Source organism: Poecilia formosa, unplaced genomic scaffold, assembly GCF_000485575.1.
Source record: "Poecilia formosa unplaced genomic scaffold, Poecilia_formosa-5.1.2 Scaffold5, whole genome shotgun sequence".
In the NCBI taxonomy this organism is placed as follows: domain Eukaryota; kingdom Metazoa; phylum Chordata; class Actinopteri; order Cyprinodontiformes; family Poeciliidae; genus Poecilia; species Poecilia formosa.
This window is the reverse complement of record NW_006799944.1, coordinates 1933975-1948980: the sequence shown is the minus strand read 5'-3', so window position 1 is coordinate 1948980 and position 15006 is coordinate 1933975. Positions and strand designations below refer to the sequence as shown.

The window sequence follows — 15006 nt, the reverse complement described above, 5'->3', positions numbered from 1 at the left end:
GATTCTGTAAGCTGACCCTGCCCTGTAGATTTATCAGAGCACTTAAAAGAGGACTACTTATGAATTTGCAGTCACAGTGACATCATAAATTGTTCTGTCAGACTGAGGCATAGTTTTCTTCAGTCAAGCAGCAGGGTGCACCCTTCTCTAGCCTTTCTGTTCAGATGGAAAGGCTAATTTCTGGGGAGACACCCCCTCAACGCGCCGCCTCCCGCCTCTTTGCTCTTAAGACCAACTCTGTCCACTCTTTCCATTAGATTTTATTGAGATGTATAAAGTAACATGCAGGCACACATGTCAGCATGCTTTCACACTTGCGCACTCATAACCACAAGCAAAGGCTCTGAACACACTGAAAGCTTCGCACACACCAAGGATACGGCTCATTACTCACAGCTGGCTGCAGCCTCTTGGTTATACAAAAGATGTAGGAGGGGGGTGTGGGGGTATTGCTGTATATTCATGTATTTGGCTGTCACCCAAATGTTAATTTGCTTTTAGCTGGCCGAGATTGGAGCTAATTCCTTTCCATGCATGCTATAAGTAAGTTTACATTTGAAGTGAACAACACTAAAAAAGAATGACTATTTTTTTGCCATTCCCCAGCTGTTCGTACTTCTCAGGATTTATTTATTTATTTATTTTTTTGCCTTTGTTTCTTCCTCTCTTGTGAAGCCTTCATGTCTTTTTTGTGGTCTCTAGCTACGTGGATTTCAATCAGAATGCTCACCTGACGCCGCAGAACTGTCAACTTTTTCTCCTTTCTTTCTTTCTCGTCTCTAAGAAATGGCTTTACGGGTGAGGCAGCCTTGGCGTGCCAGTTGAGGCTACTGACCTCTGACCCAGGATGCAGTCCCAAGCTGCTGCTGCAAATGCTGCTTTATGAAGATTGCCACCTGCCTAGAATACTCCTGGAAAATTCCTGTGAGTTTTTTTTTTTTTTCTATTTGTTTCATTTTGCATTGACTTTAAAGCGTTTGCAGTTTGAGCAGGCTGTTGTTTTCTGAGGCCTCGCCATTCGTCTTTTAGGAAAAAGGGAAAATACTTTTGTTTCTTTGATATTTCCTGTTTCATATCAGTGGTTACCACAAGGGGACATCTGTGGGAAGTGTTTATTGGAATCCTAATTATGGTGCTCTAAGATCTTAAGCTAGTTATATGGACTGTGGATGATCCCCATTCATTTTATGAAGTTATCATCAGCATCTCTGCCATCATCATCATTTTCACCTTGGTCATCATCATTACTAAATCAATAGAGCACAGTAATAAACAGTCAGCTGGCCCAGGCAGAGCACATACTCTGACCTTTAAAGATTTTTTTTTCTCCCCCCCTTCCCTCTTTTCTTCTCCACATGGCAACAGTCTAACCTTTAAAGACTGTTGTGCACTCGCACATTAATTCACATTATAGCGACCTCATTAATAACAACTCTCTCTGTCTTGTTCTCTTGCTTGGTCTGGGCCTGACTCAGAGGCTTCGAGATGCGTCTCCCCGCATGCTGCCGTAAATCAACACTAGAAGCGCTGACTCTCGCCTGTTATCTGGGGTGACGGGATAATTAACCAGGACACAGACAGACAGAGGGAACAGCTTGACTGAAATGTCTTCACGGCAATAAGACACTGCACTTCCCCATATGTTTGGGTCATTTCTCTGATGATAAAAAATAAAAAATCTGCTTTAATAATGAATTCAAAACTAACTTTTTCATACCGCGTACGCGTCTGTCTACTCCATATACGCTTCGTTGGACCTTTGAAATGAGCTGGTTTAAAATAGGATCGGATCTTTTCTGAGACTTTTGTTTCGTCGTTTTTCAACCAGCTTTTTCAAATGTTATTAATAACGTAATGTACTACCTTTTTTTTTTTTTTTCAAGCGGTAACAATCAGTGGTGGTTCTTTGGTACTGATATTGATATATACATAACTGATGCTTCAGAGTAATCCAAGTCCCATCAGGTCAGTAGGTGGGTTTTTTTTTGTGTCCCAGGCCACATTGGACACGAGTGCTCAAAGCCACCTCTGAAGGTAGTCTGAGAAAAAGCGTTTGAGGGAGTTCACACCTGTATGTGGGGTTGCCTGGACACAATGAGATCAGTTAAAACTGTTATTAGTGCCAGATGTGAAGCGGGTCTCTCATTGCTTTTGTAATTCAACAGCTTTCTCAAAACCGAAAGTCACACTACGTCAGGTAAACACAAACAGTCTTTTTACTGTCTGTTGTGTGCCTGCTTCCAATTACTGTGGTTTGCGGAAAGGACCCTTGTGACTGCATGACTGGTTGTCCGGAAGATAAACAGGTGTCTTTGTTGGCTACGTATCAAGGTTGAATAAGCACAGAGACGGAGAGCAGGCAAGGGGAGACACAGAAATCAGCTTTAAAAAAACCCCAAAAAAAACACACACACAGGAGTTATTGTATGCTGGAAGAGTTCTGGAAAATCCACAGAGATGTGCCAGCGCACTGACATCTGTTTTTCTGAAGTCATCTGCTGCTTCATAATGGGATCATTATTAAAAGGCACCTAGTTAACCTCCCGTGCTCTCCAGCACTCAGAGTGGAAATTAATGTTAGCCAGCCCCGTTTCTTTGGCCCAATGCAGTCACAGCACTGATATCCATAACACTCTCCCCTTAAGGACCAATTACCAGACAGGCAGCGAACAAGATGCCCGCCTGATCCACATAATGCTGCACAATGTGCAGAGTCTTGGTCCGTTTGTTTTACAACATCTTAGGATACATGTTAGCTGAATGGTTGCGAAGGAGCAGAAGCGTGAGTGTGCAAATCAGTTTTCTTGCAGTCCTCTGTGCTTCATTCCTGAATCTTATGCAAAGGGGCTGATCTGTCGCTGCAATGCTGCAGCTAATTCTGCCTTGTCATTTTAAAATAGCCCAGCATTAGTCAGTAGGAAGTCATGCTGCCCTCCATTACAGCACAGCGCGTCCTCATTGACTGCTGCCTTGCATACGCTCTCCTATACAAATAGTTGTCATTTCCTAGACTGCAGACTGACAGACCGCTAGATGTCTGCCACCTCCGGAGCAGCGGGCCTTTCCTCAGCAATCCCTGTCAACTTAACACACTCACACACACAAACACACGCACAGGAGCACACAAATCACATATATAGACATCCATATGGGTTTTACAGTCACACACACCTCCATCTTCAGCCAGCTCAGACAGCAACCCCCACAAGGACGCCCTGTCAAAACCTCTTCCTTTTCACTTCCTGTCTCCATGTTCTATGGATCCCACAGCCAGGGGCTTTGAAATCTCTTTCTTTTTCATTCTTATTTCTATCCAACACAGATGTGGGTTTTTCTTCCCCTTCCATTCCACGCTGTCTTTTGTTCACCCTTTCTGTTAACATGTGTCAGGCTAGGCAGCCTTGACATTTTCCAATGTGTGTGTGTGTGTGTGTGCGTGTGTGTGTGTGTGTGTGTGTGTGTTTTGTTCAAAGAAATCAAGATGTTTTATATTTATCTATCTGTCTTTCTATACATACCTTTATAGAGTTGATATTTTCTGAACGATAATTCAAACAACTCCCCTGAGTGTCTTCTAGCGTTTGGGTGGGTGAGCTTTTTCATCTTCTAGGATTGTGATCGTTTGTGTATGTAAAGTCCTCTAGAATATCAGGATTTCATCAATTCAATGTCGTTTTAAATATCCACACATGTAGTTGTTTTGTTGCTGAAGTATCTCACCAGGCTGACTTCAGTTGTTTTTTTTTTTTTTTTTTTTTTTTTGTTTCCAGATTTTTGCCAAGAGACTGACTCAGAAATGTCCACAGAGAATTGCAAGGCAGGAGATGACTTCATAGTTGCTTTGTTCAACTTGTTCTCCTGCTTGAATAATGTTCCCAAGGCTTTGACCCAGGCTCTTCAGCCATACCTGGAGAAAGCACACATATGGAAATATCTCTACAAACTGGCAGGTAATATATTGGTTGGAAAAGAGAGGTAATATATCAAACTTTCACACCTTTAGATACTCGAGTACGCCACTTGGACAAATATTGGATAGTTAAAAAAACAACAACAACAACAACAAAGTTTTAGGGTTAAGGTCTAGAAAAATCAATTACATTGATTCCTTTATATTCAATATTTTTTATGTTTATTTCTACGGCTGTTAATCACTCATACACAAAGATTCTGGTATTAAGATAAAGATTACTAACAGTAACAGTCACAGAATACATAATTAATTTAATGTCTGAAATCAAAATAACATTTTGATTTGATATTTGTTCCTTAAAATGATCTGACCGTCCCTATCTACCAGTGACAACTTCAATTAAACAAAAGTATTTGAGCATCTATAAGATTTATAAATATACATACATACAGAGATACTTGTATTAATGGTATAATATTATAGTGTTTGGTTCATATTTGTTAGAAGAAAACACTATTTTAGCCAAAAGTATGACCTCTTTCAGTTTTGAGTATAAGTAGTTATCAAAATGACATAGAAAACATCTGTCAAGGTCCTAAATTGAAGTAACTCCTGTTGCACATTAGATGATTGGTGTCGTTGTTCCACTGACAGACTCTCAAAGGTCATTGTTTCAGTCTTTACATATACTGAAAATTTCGATGCACAGAGTTTAAGGTCATCTCAGTGACTGACTGAAGAACTTGTCACTACTCCACCAGCAACACTTGACGAGGTTGGATGATGTGTGGTTTACATGTTTTCCTGCTGCGTATTATGTTCAAACATCTCAAATTTGCGTCCACTTTTAGATAAGCCAAACTTTCCAAACTTTTATTTTCTTAATTTTACTGAAACTACCTTACATCATAGCAGGAAGCAGCATTCGCCGTCTTCTTGTTTAATGTGTGGATTGTCAGCCTCTAACCATGTTCACTTCGGTGGCCTTATTTAATAAAAGTGACTGTCATATAGTCGAGGCTGATTCCTCGTGTGGTTTACTCTCTTTATAGCTGTGGATCCACTGTGGTATTAAAAATCCTGAAGCTGTGTATTGGTTATCTTTCATTGACTTTAATTAACTTGAAATTGAGCTGCCCTGAACTCAGGGTAAATCTGTTGAGAAGTCAGTCCTATAACTCTTGGTATGCTTTTCCTCTTTATATTTTCTTGACAAATAAATTCATTTGTCAAGTTCACTTTTCTTTCAAGACATGTTTTATATGTGTTGTAACTCCTCTAGCTTCATTCCACTGTCACAAAAATGACAGTGTTTTCACAGCTTCCACACAGAAGAGTGTTATTGATAGTGTGACCTGGTTTAGTTATGTATGATGGACTCAGTGATTGAAAAAAAAGCAAAAAAAAACAAAAACCCATCAGATTTGTCGTTGCCAACCGACCAATCACCAATCAGAGCCGGTCATGCAAGAAATCATCTTATTCCAAGCTCCAGTTGATTTCTTGGTGCAACCCTAATAAATCAGTTGCAGGAAAATGTTGCTTTTTCCTGATTGCTGGAAATGTGTATGAACGACTGAGAGAGGTCACCACCTTCTCACTCATCTACTAAATTTCAAGAAGAATCAGTAACAGTGATTTTAAAGTAAACCTGTCAACGGTATATTAGTTTTTTTATTCTCTAAAGGCCAGTGTTGACATTGAGTGCAAATGATCAAATGTATGACAATAACATGATGGGTTTTTTTTTTTACAACAGTTCTTTTTTCTTATCTCAGATGCAAGCTTTGCGGGAGCGCTTAATCAGAACTCCTGTAGTGAAGAGAGTTCATTTTAGGAGTGATTTTCACATCCTGGCTGAGTGGTAATTATTGCAGCATAAATTAGGGTGACTGGAGAAGAGTATTTGGATAGAGGCAAAGCACGGGAGGGGTCGAAAAAGCAAATGAACGAAAGTGAGATAGAGTGTGCCAGAAAGAAGTTCTCAATGTCATCCAATCATCACTTATCCTCAAAGGGTAATTAGTTTAATTATTGGACTGTTCCAAATCTTTATATTATAATTTTGGTTACAGGATACCCCCAGCGCCCCCATTTCTATTTAAACTGTTTGCTGAATTAACTTTCATAGATCACATTGAGAGTTATGACAGTTTCACCACTTACTCTGATGTTTTACCACACAGGAGTTCGAAGGTTGCTTCAAATCAATACAGGGATCGATAAAGTAAATGCAGTTTAAGGTCTGAAAATCAAGTTACTTTGAAGAACAGATCCAGACTGCACTTTTCAGAGACTTGCTTTTTTTTTTTTCCACTAGTCATATCATTTTCTATTTCACTCTCCGTTTTTGAGGGGGTTTTCTTCGTCTCGGGCGCTGAGTTCACCCAGCCTTTAGTCGTTCTTGCAGGTTCATGTGCCACCACCGTAATTTGTAGCTTGTAGTGTTACAGCCAGAGCTGTGGGAAGTTTATAGGTGCCATGCAACCTCGATCTATAGAAGCTCTGTTATCAATAATAACAGGATTTGAAAGAGGAGAGCGATGAAAGCCACACTGCACCTGGCGAAGATAGTAAAAAATGCTGCTATCGGGCCATCTGGGTTTAATACAGAACATCTGAGTAGAACATGACCTTACTGTTTTGTAATCCAATTTTTTTATTTCAAGAAAATAGGCGTTCTATTCGAATCAAGTTACAGGTGCCTCTGCATTTTCATTTTGTCTCCATTAACAAGTCATTTTGACATAGGGTGACCTGTAACATTGTGTTCTTTTGATTGAAACTCCACCAGTCTGGTAATGAAATATATGCATGTGGTTTTGTTTATTGAAGCTAATGTAGTATGTATTAGGAGTTTAGAAACAGCAACCGCTGGTTAGATTTATCTGTTCATTTTGGAGTTTTAATGATCAAATGTTTTTATTTTTATTTTTATGACATCTGTATGTGCAACAAAGAACTTGAATGATTTTAAAAGCAAGAATTTGGTGCACAAAATTAAATTGTCTGCACATTTTGGGTTTAAATTTCACTTGCTTCGTAAAATATTCAAGTAGCCCTGAAATATTCATACCTCTGCCTTACACGGGTTTAAAATCTATTCATTTTACTAATGTGTTTCTGCTGAAAGTAATATTTATGTTTTGGAGTGGCCCAATATGAGTCCTGGTTTGAATCTGACAGAGAACCAGTGGTGGGACCTGAAGAGTAAAGTGGTGGAAATGAGGCCTTCCAAAACTCAAAGCCTTGGTGATCATCCCCAAAAACAAAGGATCAAAATATCAGTGAAACATGCAAAAGAAACTAGTTATCTGTACACGTTTGATTGCTGCAATACTAATGAAAGTTTTTCCATTGTTTACAGGGAAAGATACATTTTTGACGTGCTATTTTTTATTAAAATGTGAACAGAAGCACATATATTATGTATTTATTTTTTTAAGTAATAATCCTTGTATATTTTCTTGTGTTTTGGGGAAAACAAACTTTTTGGTTGATTTAGAAAAACAATCTATATCTAAATCTGGCAGGGCTATGAGTAACTCTGGGCTTAATTGTATAATTGCACACTTCCATTCCGACTACTAGTTGGACTAATGCTCCTTTTTGTTTTATTAGCCATCCCGCAACACGATGCTGCCTCTATCATGTTTTACAGCTGGTGCAAAATTCTCACAATAACTAAAATTTTTCTTGCCCTTGTGGGAAAAACAACTCAGTCTTTGTTTCTGTTGACCATAAAGCTTTTCTATAGAAGTTATTTAGCTTGACCACACGGGCTGCTGCAAATTTCCCCTGTGCTTGAAAGCCATTCGTTTGGTTTCTTCTTTTATGTTTCGGTTCTCAGAATCAGTGAACTTATATCTGTTCTTAAATTTATGCTTTTATTTTTATTTTTTTAGAACCGCCTTTCAAACAAAAAATTTTATTCCTTTTAATGTCTTAAGGTTTTGTCTTATTTTACTTCAATCACTTTGTTTACTTGCTGCTTTTGTTCGGGATTTTCCTCAGGCCCTACACAGAAGGCACCGGTGGTCATCGATTGTGTCCGAGCGTTTGTGAAAAAGTCAGCCAACAGTATTTTGCTACACCTGGTCTCCATGGCAGTGGCTTGGCAGGGCACGGAGGATTGTAGTAAAGCACACCAGTTTAAACAAAAGGTGCCAGAGAGTGTCCTGGCTAAAATACCCAAGGACTGGAACTATACACTACCTGATGGAAGAAAGAAGGACACTGCCTCTGAAGGTAAGCATAAACCCATTTTTCTCATACTTGGGGAAAAAAAAAAATCCCTACGGAAGTTATTTTCTTATTTTTTACTTTTTATTTTTATGTGTTTCTCCTTTCAGCTGTCATATCCTTAGCAATCCAAGCATTGTCCTTCATTTTTACCAACCTGCCATTGGCTGTGTCGTCGTTGCCTCTCCCTATCCGCTTCCTCTTTCAAATGGCAGAAAAGCATCTCTCCCATCATGCCCGGCAGTTGCGCTCAATGGGGCTGTTGCTCTGGGCGCTGCTGGGGTGTCTGATCCAGGGTCTGGAAGACCCTGATGCACTTGAAGAAATCAGTGGTCTGGCTCTGGACTGCAGGGCAAAAGACTACTTATCTCTGCTCAGAGAGTGCCTGCAGGCTGCAATGAGCATCCAGCGCAAGGTAAATAATTTATTCGCCACGGATAAGTGTGAGTTTTATTACAACCGAACAGAGATCAGAATCAGAGAATTTGCTGATTCTGCAGGTCGGATCTAAAATTAACACAAGTCAGTTTGCTAAAGCTTGATTAGTGCATGATTTTCTGCACTTTTGATACAGAGCATGGCTACTGTCTTGTGTATATTGACTGCATGTAATCCGCTGTAGCTTTTCCAAGTGCAATTTATGTTAATGTTCTACGACAGGGAATTCCCAAACCTACAGTGCACAGAGTGCTGCAAGCTCTGGAGGAAGAAAGACCCAAGTGGATAAACATCCAGCTGCAGAAAGCACGAAAACTCTGTGCAGAAAGGTGAGAGGTCACCGGAAAAGATCTCTGAAGAGGTTGCGGTCAAATTGGTACCGATTGTAGGTTAATGATTACATATGTACTATTGATTATTTAAATTGCAGAAGGGTTTATGAATTTATTTGGATCATTTGAAAATGCCTCTTTATACATTACGTTGGAAGATCTAAGAGTTTTGATTGATTGTTGCCTAGATGAAGGTTGAGGGCTGACAGAAGGGGGGTCAAACTGATCCATCTGACTGATGGTGTTTTTAGGTACTTGACATTAAAGAAAGGAAAAAAAAAAGAAATACTCTTTTTTCTTTTAATTGAGCATTCAACGTTTGATAAATTGCATCATCAGGCTAATTTTTCACTGAAAAGCTCTGAGTCAAATCGATGAATCTCAGATGTGTTTGTTTTGGTAAATGATGCGGTGGACGTACCATTTGGCCTACGAGAAACTCCGGTGCAAGATGATGGGAATCCAGCTTCAGTTTTGGGTCAATCCGTGACCTTTGGCTTTCCGTTTTGCAGCTCGTTCCCAGAAACGGCGTGTCTGGCTGTTCGCATCATCATAACAAGGTCTGGGTGCATCTATCCTCATGAAAAGGCGATTTAGTGGCGTAACAACTTTAAGTAAATGAACAGACGAAAGCATTTAGTAAAGCTGCAACCGGTCCTAGTAAAAGGCTCGCCTGTTACAGTAAGATGAAGAGGGGGCGAGAGGTGGAGGGAAAAAAAACAGAGAACAGATGGGGCAGCACAGAGCGTCAGGGCGAGGGGGGGATGAGTGGAAAAGTGAAAGAAGAGTGATTATGTATCACCTGTCGGAGGCATTCAGTGGGATCATTACTATTCATTAAACTAACCTTCACAGGGAAGTGACGCCTGACTTGTAAACAATCAGAGAACACTGTCAGACAGAGAGAGAGCAGCGGTATTTAATAACTCCAAAAATCACAGCCACTCTTCTGCTGGCGTCATATTTGGAGTGAAACCCTTGTAAAAGGACGTTTGCCCCCTTCTCTTCTTTCATCTCACTTTCCTCCTTCCCTTTCCCTAACTGTAATGCCCCCCCGACCCCCCTTCCCACTTACTGCGCCACCCACCTTGTCTTTGCAAAGTAATTTGTAGAGGAGAAGATTATTGTTCTCCATCATGGTGACCCTGGCTGGGCTGACGGGATGCATACACAGATGAAGATGAATGCAGTTATTCCTTGGCGGAGGTCTGCCTCTTTCAGGGCACATTGGCCCTAATGACATGATTGATAGGCTGTCCCAAATCCGGAGGGGCCCTCATTAATCACCCCGCTGACTGAATCCAATCATCTGCTTCACCTGCACAGTGATGGACAGGAAAGGATACAGCGCAGGTGCTGACACGGATGCACAGCCGCCACCGCCGACAACACCACCAGCCGGGCCGCCAGGCAGAAGAATGAGGCGATGTATATGGACAAGACGGGACTCCTCTTCTTTTTGCCACCCTCAATGTCAAACAGCCAATGGCTGGCTGACAGGCGACACAGCTTCTGCCATATTATAATTACAAAGAGGAAGAGGAGAAAGAGGACGAGAGAGGGAACAATGACAGGAAGTGTGTGTGAAGGAGAGGACTTGATGGACGGCGGTGTGATAGCCATCCGTACAGAAAGGGCAAGAAATGATGTGGGCGTATGCCAGGGTTGGGAACTGTACACGCTTGAGGACCTTGACATACAATTACACGTCCTAAAAAAAAAAACACACACACACTCACACACACGCGCACGCACACGAATCACTTTACTGTAGCGGGATTCTCTGGTCAGAGTTTATTTGGTTCCTTTCTAATTAATTTCCTTTTTCACTTGTGTTCTGGGGCATTGCTAGAAATAAAGCTGCCCCGAGGCCCAAGATCTAAATATAGTTGAAAGCTTTTAGAGTTAGGTTAAAGTATTCACAGAATGTAATTCATAATACTTGACAAATGGCAAATGGAAGGGATGGCTTCAAAATATTTTGTGCTTAAAAATGTGAATTTATTGGAGTGCTTATTTCAGGCCCTGTTTTTCACAGTGGTTACAGTCACAGATCTTTTTGGAGTTCGTCTCTAACAGCTTTGCAACATCTAGATAATAAAACCTCAAAATGCCTCAAGCCCAGTCACATTGGATGGAGAGCTTAGTTGTCAAGTTTTGCAAAAGTGCTTCTTTAGTAGAAACTTCCTCGTGTGTGCTTTGCACTCAACATGGCTTGTGTCAAACGACAAGGTGTTCTGAGTTTCTTTCAACAGTTCAATAATCTTCTCAAAAGACAGATTTGTGCAGGACGTGACCGGTAGATGTCCTATCAACAGATTCATTCACCTGAGCTGTGCAGCTTAACAACTCCTCCAGTGTTACAAGAATTGGCTGCTTCTTCTTTTTTTTTTTAGTTGAATATTCTTCATATTGGCTTTATAATGCATTCACTAGCAGAATCTTTTTTTTTTTAAACAATACCTTGTTTAAAAAAAAACAAAAAACGATATGGAGCAGCTGTCTAAGTAAGATGAGTCTGATAATATATATTATTTATATTAATATTTATTAGTCTTGACTGAATAGTTTTAGATATCCAAGGTATTTTTTTTTCTTTGGTTAAAAAAATAAATAAATACATTTTAGTTTTTAACTCGGTGGTGGAAATGGTTTTTTTCTTGCCAGTCATAAAAAAAAAATAAAAAATCTCTGATGTCAGTGGTCAGAACGTTAGTTTCCAACCTGGATCCAAATTCTTCTCTTAACTGGAAACAACTTTTTAGAGACCCTCTTCCTGCTTGCCTTCACCTCTCTTTCTGTTGTCTTTTTCTCTCAGCGTCTTGAAGCAGGGAGCAGACAGAGGAGCTGCTGCGGCTGAACTGACTGAGCAGAAAATAGGCCTGATGCTGCTGGAGGTCTGCCACAAAGCAGGTGGCTGCGCCTACCTGAGGCAGATCTATCACATCATCCAAGGCAATGAGGTAGGGAAGCGCCCGTGCTCCCCAGCAATTAGGTGGCTGCTGGCCTGAGGCCGCAGGCTGTTTGGGAGGGGAAGGGAGGAAGAAGAGGGCTACTGCTTGTGTGCAGTCCGCTTGCTTTGATCTCGTCATGTGCAGGTGACCTCCAGGGTGCAAACCTTCTGTGAGTTCTCTGCCAAGAAAATATCCAGTCACAGTGAGCTGATTCAGGATAATGCTGTTCAATGTGGAGGAAATGCACCTTTTTTTTAAAATATGAAATAAAAAAAACAAATATATACGGTCAAAATTAACACCTGAATTTAACTGGATGGATAGATGAATGCTATTTTCAAAGAGATGTTTGTTATTTAATTATGAATTGGAAGAAGAAGAAAGAGACATGCTTATTTTGTTAATTAAAACATTCTTTTCAGTTTTCTTTTAGGTCAGTGTTAGATGATTATTTGATATGTAGATTTTATTTTTCATTGAACTGATCCAAACTGTAATTTGTAACAGTCCAGAATTTCTCACCTTCACTCTGGTTAGGAGAACATCCTGTGGAATAACACAAACAATAAGCAAGACTCCAATTATGACTGTAGTTTTTTTTTTATATTACTATTTAATTTAGAGCCCTAGTGGAATTTTGACAGTCTTAGAAAGCTTAGAGAACTATAAAATCTGGCTTTATAATTTCCTAAGCCTTTACAATAAGTATGTAGTGTGAACAAATCCAGACTTTTAATAAAACGCATGCATTTTACGAAGCCTGATGTTTTTGGACAGCGATTTTAAGAAAAGCTATTTTAGAAACCGCAAGTGCATGCAAGCACCTGTGGATGTTTCACAACGATACTCAGGTGATGGAACAAGATTTTACTCTGGGAGTTTTACACAGAAAAGCCATTAGGAGAACAGCTGAGAATTGTTGTTGCTGGCCGTCTTATGTATTTACTAATGGAAACGTAGAGAACATAGTGCATGGGTAAGCGTAATGCAACAGGACAAACCCTCCACAATGCTGTATTCTGCATTCCTTCAAAGACAAACAAAACTGTAAGTGGAATCAGTTTTAAGGAGCCATTCAATTAGAAAAAAATGTGAGTGGAAATTAATGTTACCTTTACTATGCTATTTAGTTGTTCATTCGTTTATCCTGCAAACTTTGACATTCATTAAAAATTGTTGAATATCCTTAACAGTCTTTCAAATATCTTGTTTGATGTTGATTCAACTGTATGCTAAAGTATCGTTTGTGCGTTTTGAGTTTGATGAAAATATGTAAGATAACTTTTAGCTTTGGAGGTCTGAGTTTACAACTTTTTTTTTTTAAGCTATTTTATGTTCTCATATGATAATATGTCCCTGTTTTGACTTACCTTCTGGGTACAGGAGCTCTTGATGTCTAAACTCAATGGAAGCACAGACGCCACAGATCTCTCGGTGAAATTTGATGTCAGCCCAGAGAGTGTCGATCGCACTGCATGCTTCAATCCTCTCCTGCAGTTTGACCACATTGGCAAGAAGAGGCTGAGTCAGGTTTGTTCAGGGTAGGGTGTTTCAGTGGGGAAATACTTTCTAATAGCTTCTTATCTACACTTGTGCGACTGAGTTAAATGTTCAAGTGAACTTGAACTTTTTCAGACTTTGCATTATTGCGTGGGTATACCTGTTACGCGTCATTTAACTTTAACCAAGGACAAGGGCTTGCTGTTGAAGGTGAGGATCTGCCAAGTGCTTTGTGAACTATAGCTCTCTCTGAACTTTTCTGCTCTTTCTTGTTTCCCAAAGGTTGCTGCCTTTTTCAGGCATGGCGCTTTTGTCTGATAGACAGAAAAGAAAGCTGAAAAAGAAGTAGGAAAATGAAAGATTTTTTTATTTCATGAAACTGGGTAAAGTTAAGGTGAATTACTATCTTAAAGTGCAGCTCGTTGGAGCTTTGAAATACATATTTTGTCGTTGCAAACCCAACCTCAGGAGTGCCACCATGATGTTCAGTTTCCTTGACTCAAAAAAATATTCACACCTTAAACCTTTTTCTACATCTTACCATGCTACCACCAAGAACTTCACTGTGTGTTGTTGACATTTTATGTGACATATAGTATGTACCTTTTTTATAAAGTATTTAGGAATTTCAGGACTGCCAAAAAAGAGGGCCTTATGATGATTGAAAATAATGTATCGTTCTACTAGTTTTACTTGTAAATGTGTGTGCATTGCATTTGTACCCAGTCCCTTTTACTCTAATACTCCTAAATCAGTTCAGTGCAGCCGGTTGCCTTCAGATGTGACCTAATAAGCAAATAAGCAGAGTCTACCTTTTGTAAAATCATCGGTATGAATACAGCTGTTCAGTGAACACCTCAGAGGTTTGCTAAACCCTCCCGTGGTCTGAGCACGATGCTCAGGAGGAGCGCAAAAAATGTCACGGCCGGACGGTGGGGAAGCAGGATGGTTGTCCGGCCAGGCCATCAATTTCCAAAACCACATACACCGCACACAGAGTGTGTGTGTGTGTGTGTGTGTGTGTGTGTGTGTGTGTGTGGTGTATATATATATATATTTAAAAAAACCCATGCCATCTAAATGACACCATCTCTTAAGACCGCATGACGGTTACAGATGGACGGATCTTAATACAGGGCAGTCCTAAAGGAAAACCTGCCTCTAACTGCAAGAGACTTCAGACTGTGCCAGAAGGTTTATATTCCTGTAGAAAACGACTTTAATCATAAAACTATAGTGGAATGATGTAAATCAAATCATATAATTGTGTTAGAATGGGCCCAGTAAGGTCTGAATGTAAATCCAATTTGTAATTTGTGGCAACCTTTACATAATTACCGTGTCGACTCACTCTCCATTCAGTTTGACTGCTTGAGCTGTTTCACAAAGAAGAATGGTCAAAGTGTCAGTCTGTAGATGAGCTGGAAGAAACAGAATCAACAAGACTCAGAATTTCAAAACAATGCGTTAAATTCATTGCAAATGCATTAATGTTTGTGGGGAGAAATTTTAAAAAGCCCTGGCATTGAATTTAAAATATCGTCCCTCATAAAAACTAGGTTAAACTTTCTTGTGAAATACTGTTGATCTCAAAGAAAACAGTCATTGAATTGTTCCTATTATATAT

The 15006-nt window shown here is 39.9% G+C and overlaps 1 protein-coding gene across 7 annotated transcripts in view; it reads left to right on the top strand.

The window, feature by feature from the left end:
• The window catches only part of kiaa0825 (KIAA0825 ortholog), a 137842-nt gene that overhangs the window by 42731 nt on the left and 80105 nt on the right, over window positions 1–15006 (top strand). For 6 of the 7 annotated variants that reach the window (XM_007562764.1, XM_016676961.1, XM_007562755.2 and 3 more), the window contains 7 exons: window positions 785–924; window positions 3771–3950; window positions 7928–8161; window positions 8266–8570; window positions 8816–8922; window positions 11744–11888; window positions 13263–13409. In XM_007562764.1, coding sequence (XP_007562826.1) covers window positions 785–924; window positions 3771–3950; window positions 7928–8161; window positions 8266–8570; window positions 8816–8922; window positions 11744–11888; window positions 13263–13409 — 1258 coding nt within the window. Of the gene's footprint in view, window positions 1–784; window positions 925–3770; window positions 3951–7927; window positions 8162–8265; window positions 8571–8815; window positions 8923–10251; window positions 11380–11743; window positions 11889–13262; window positions 13410–15006 lie in introns of those variants that run through there. The other variant, XM_016676977.1, reaches the window with a different exon arrangement.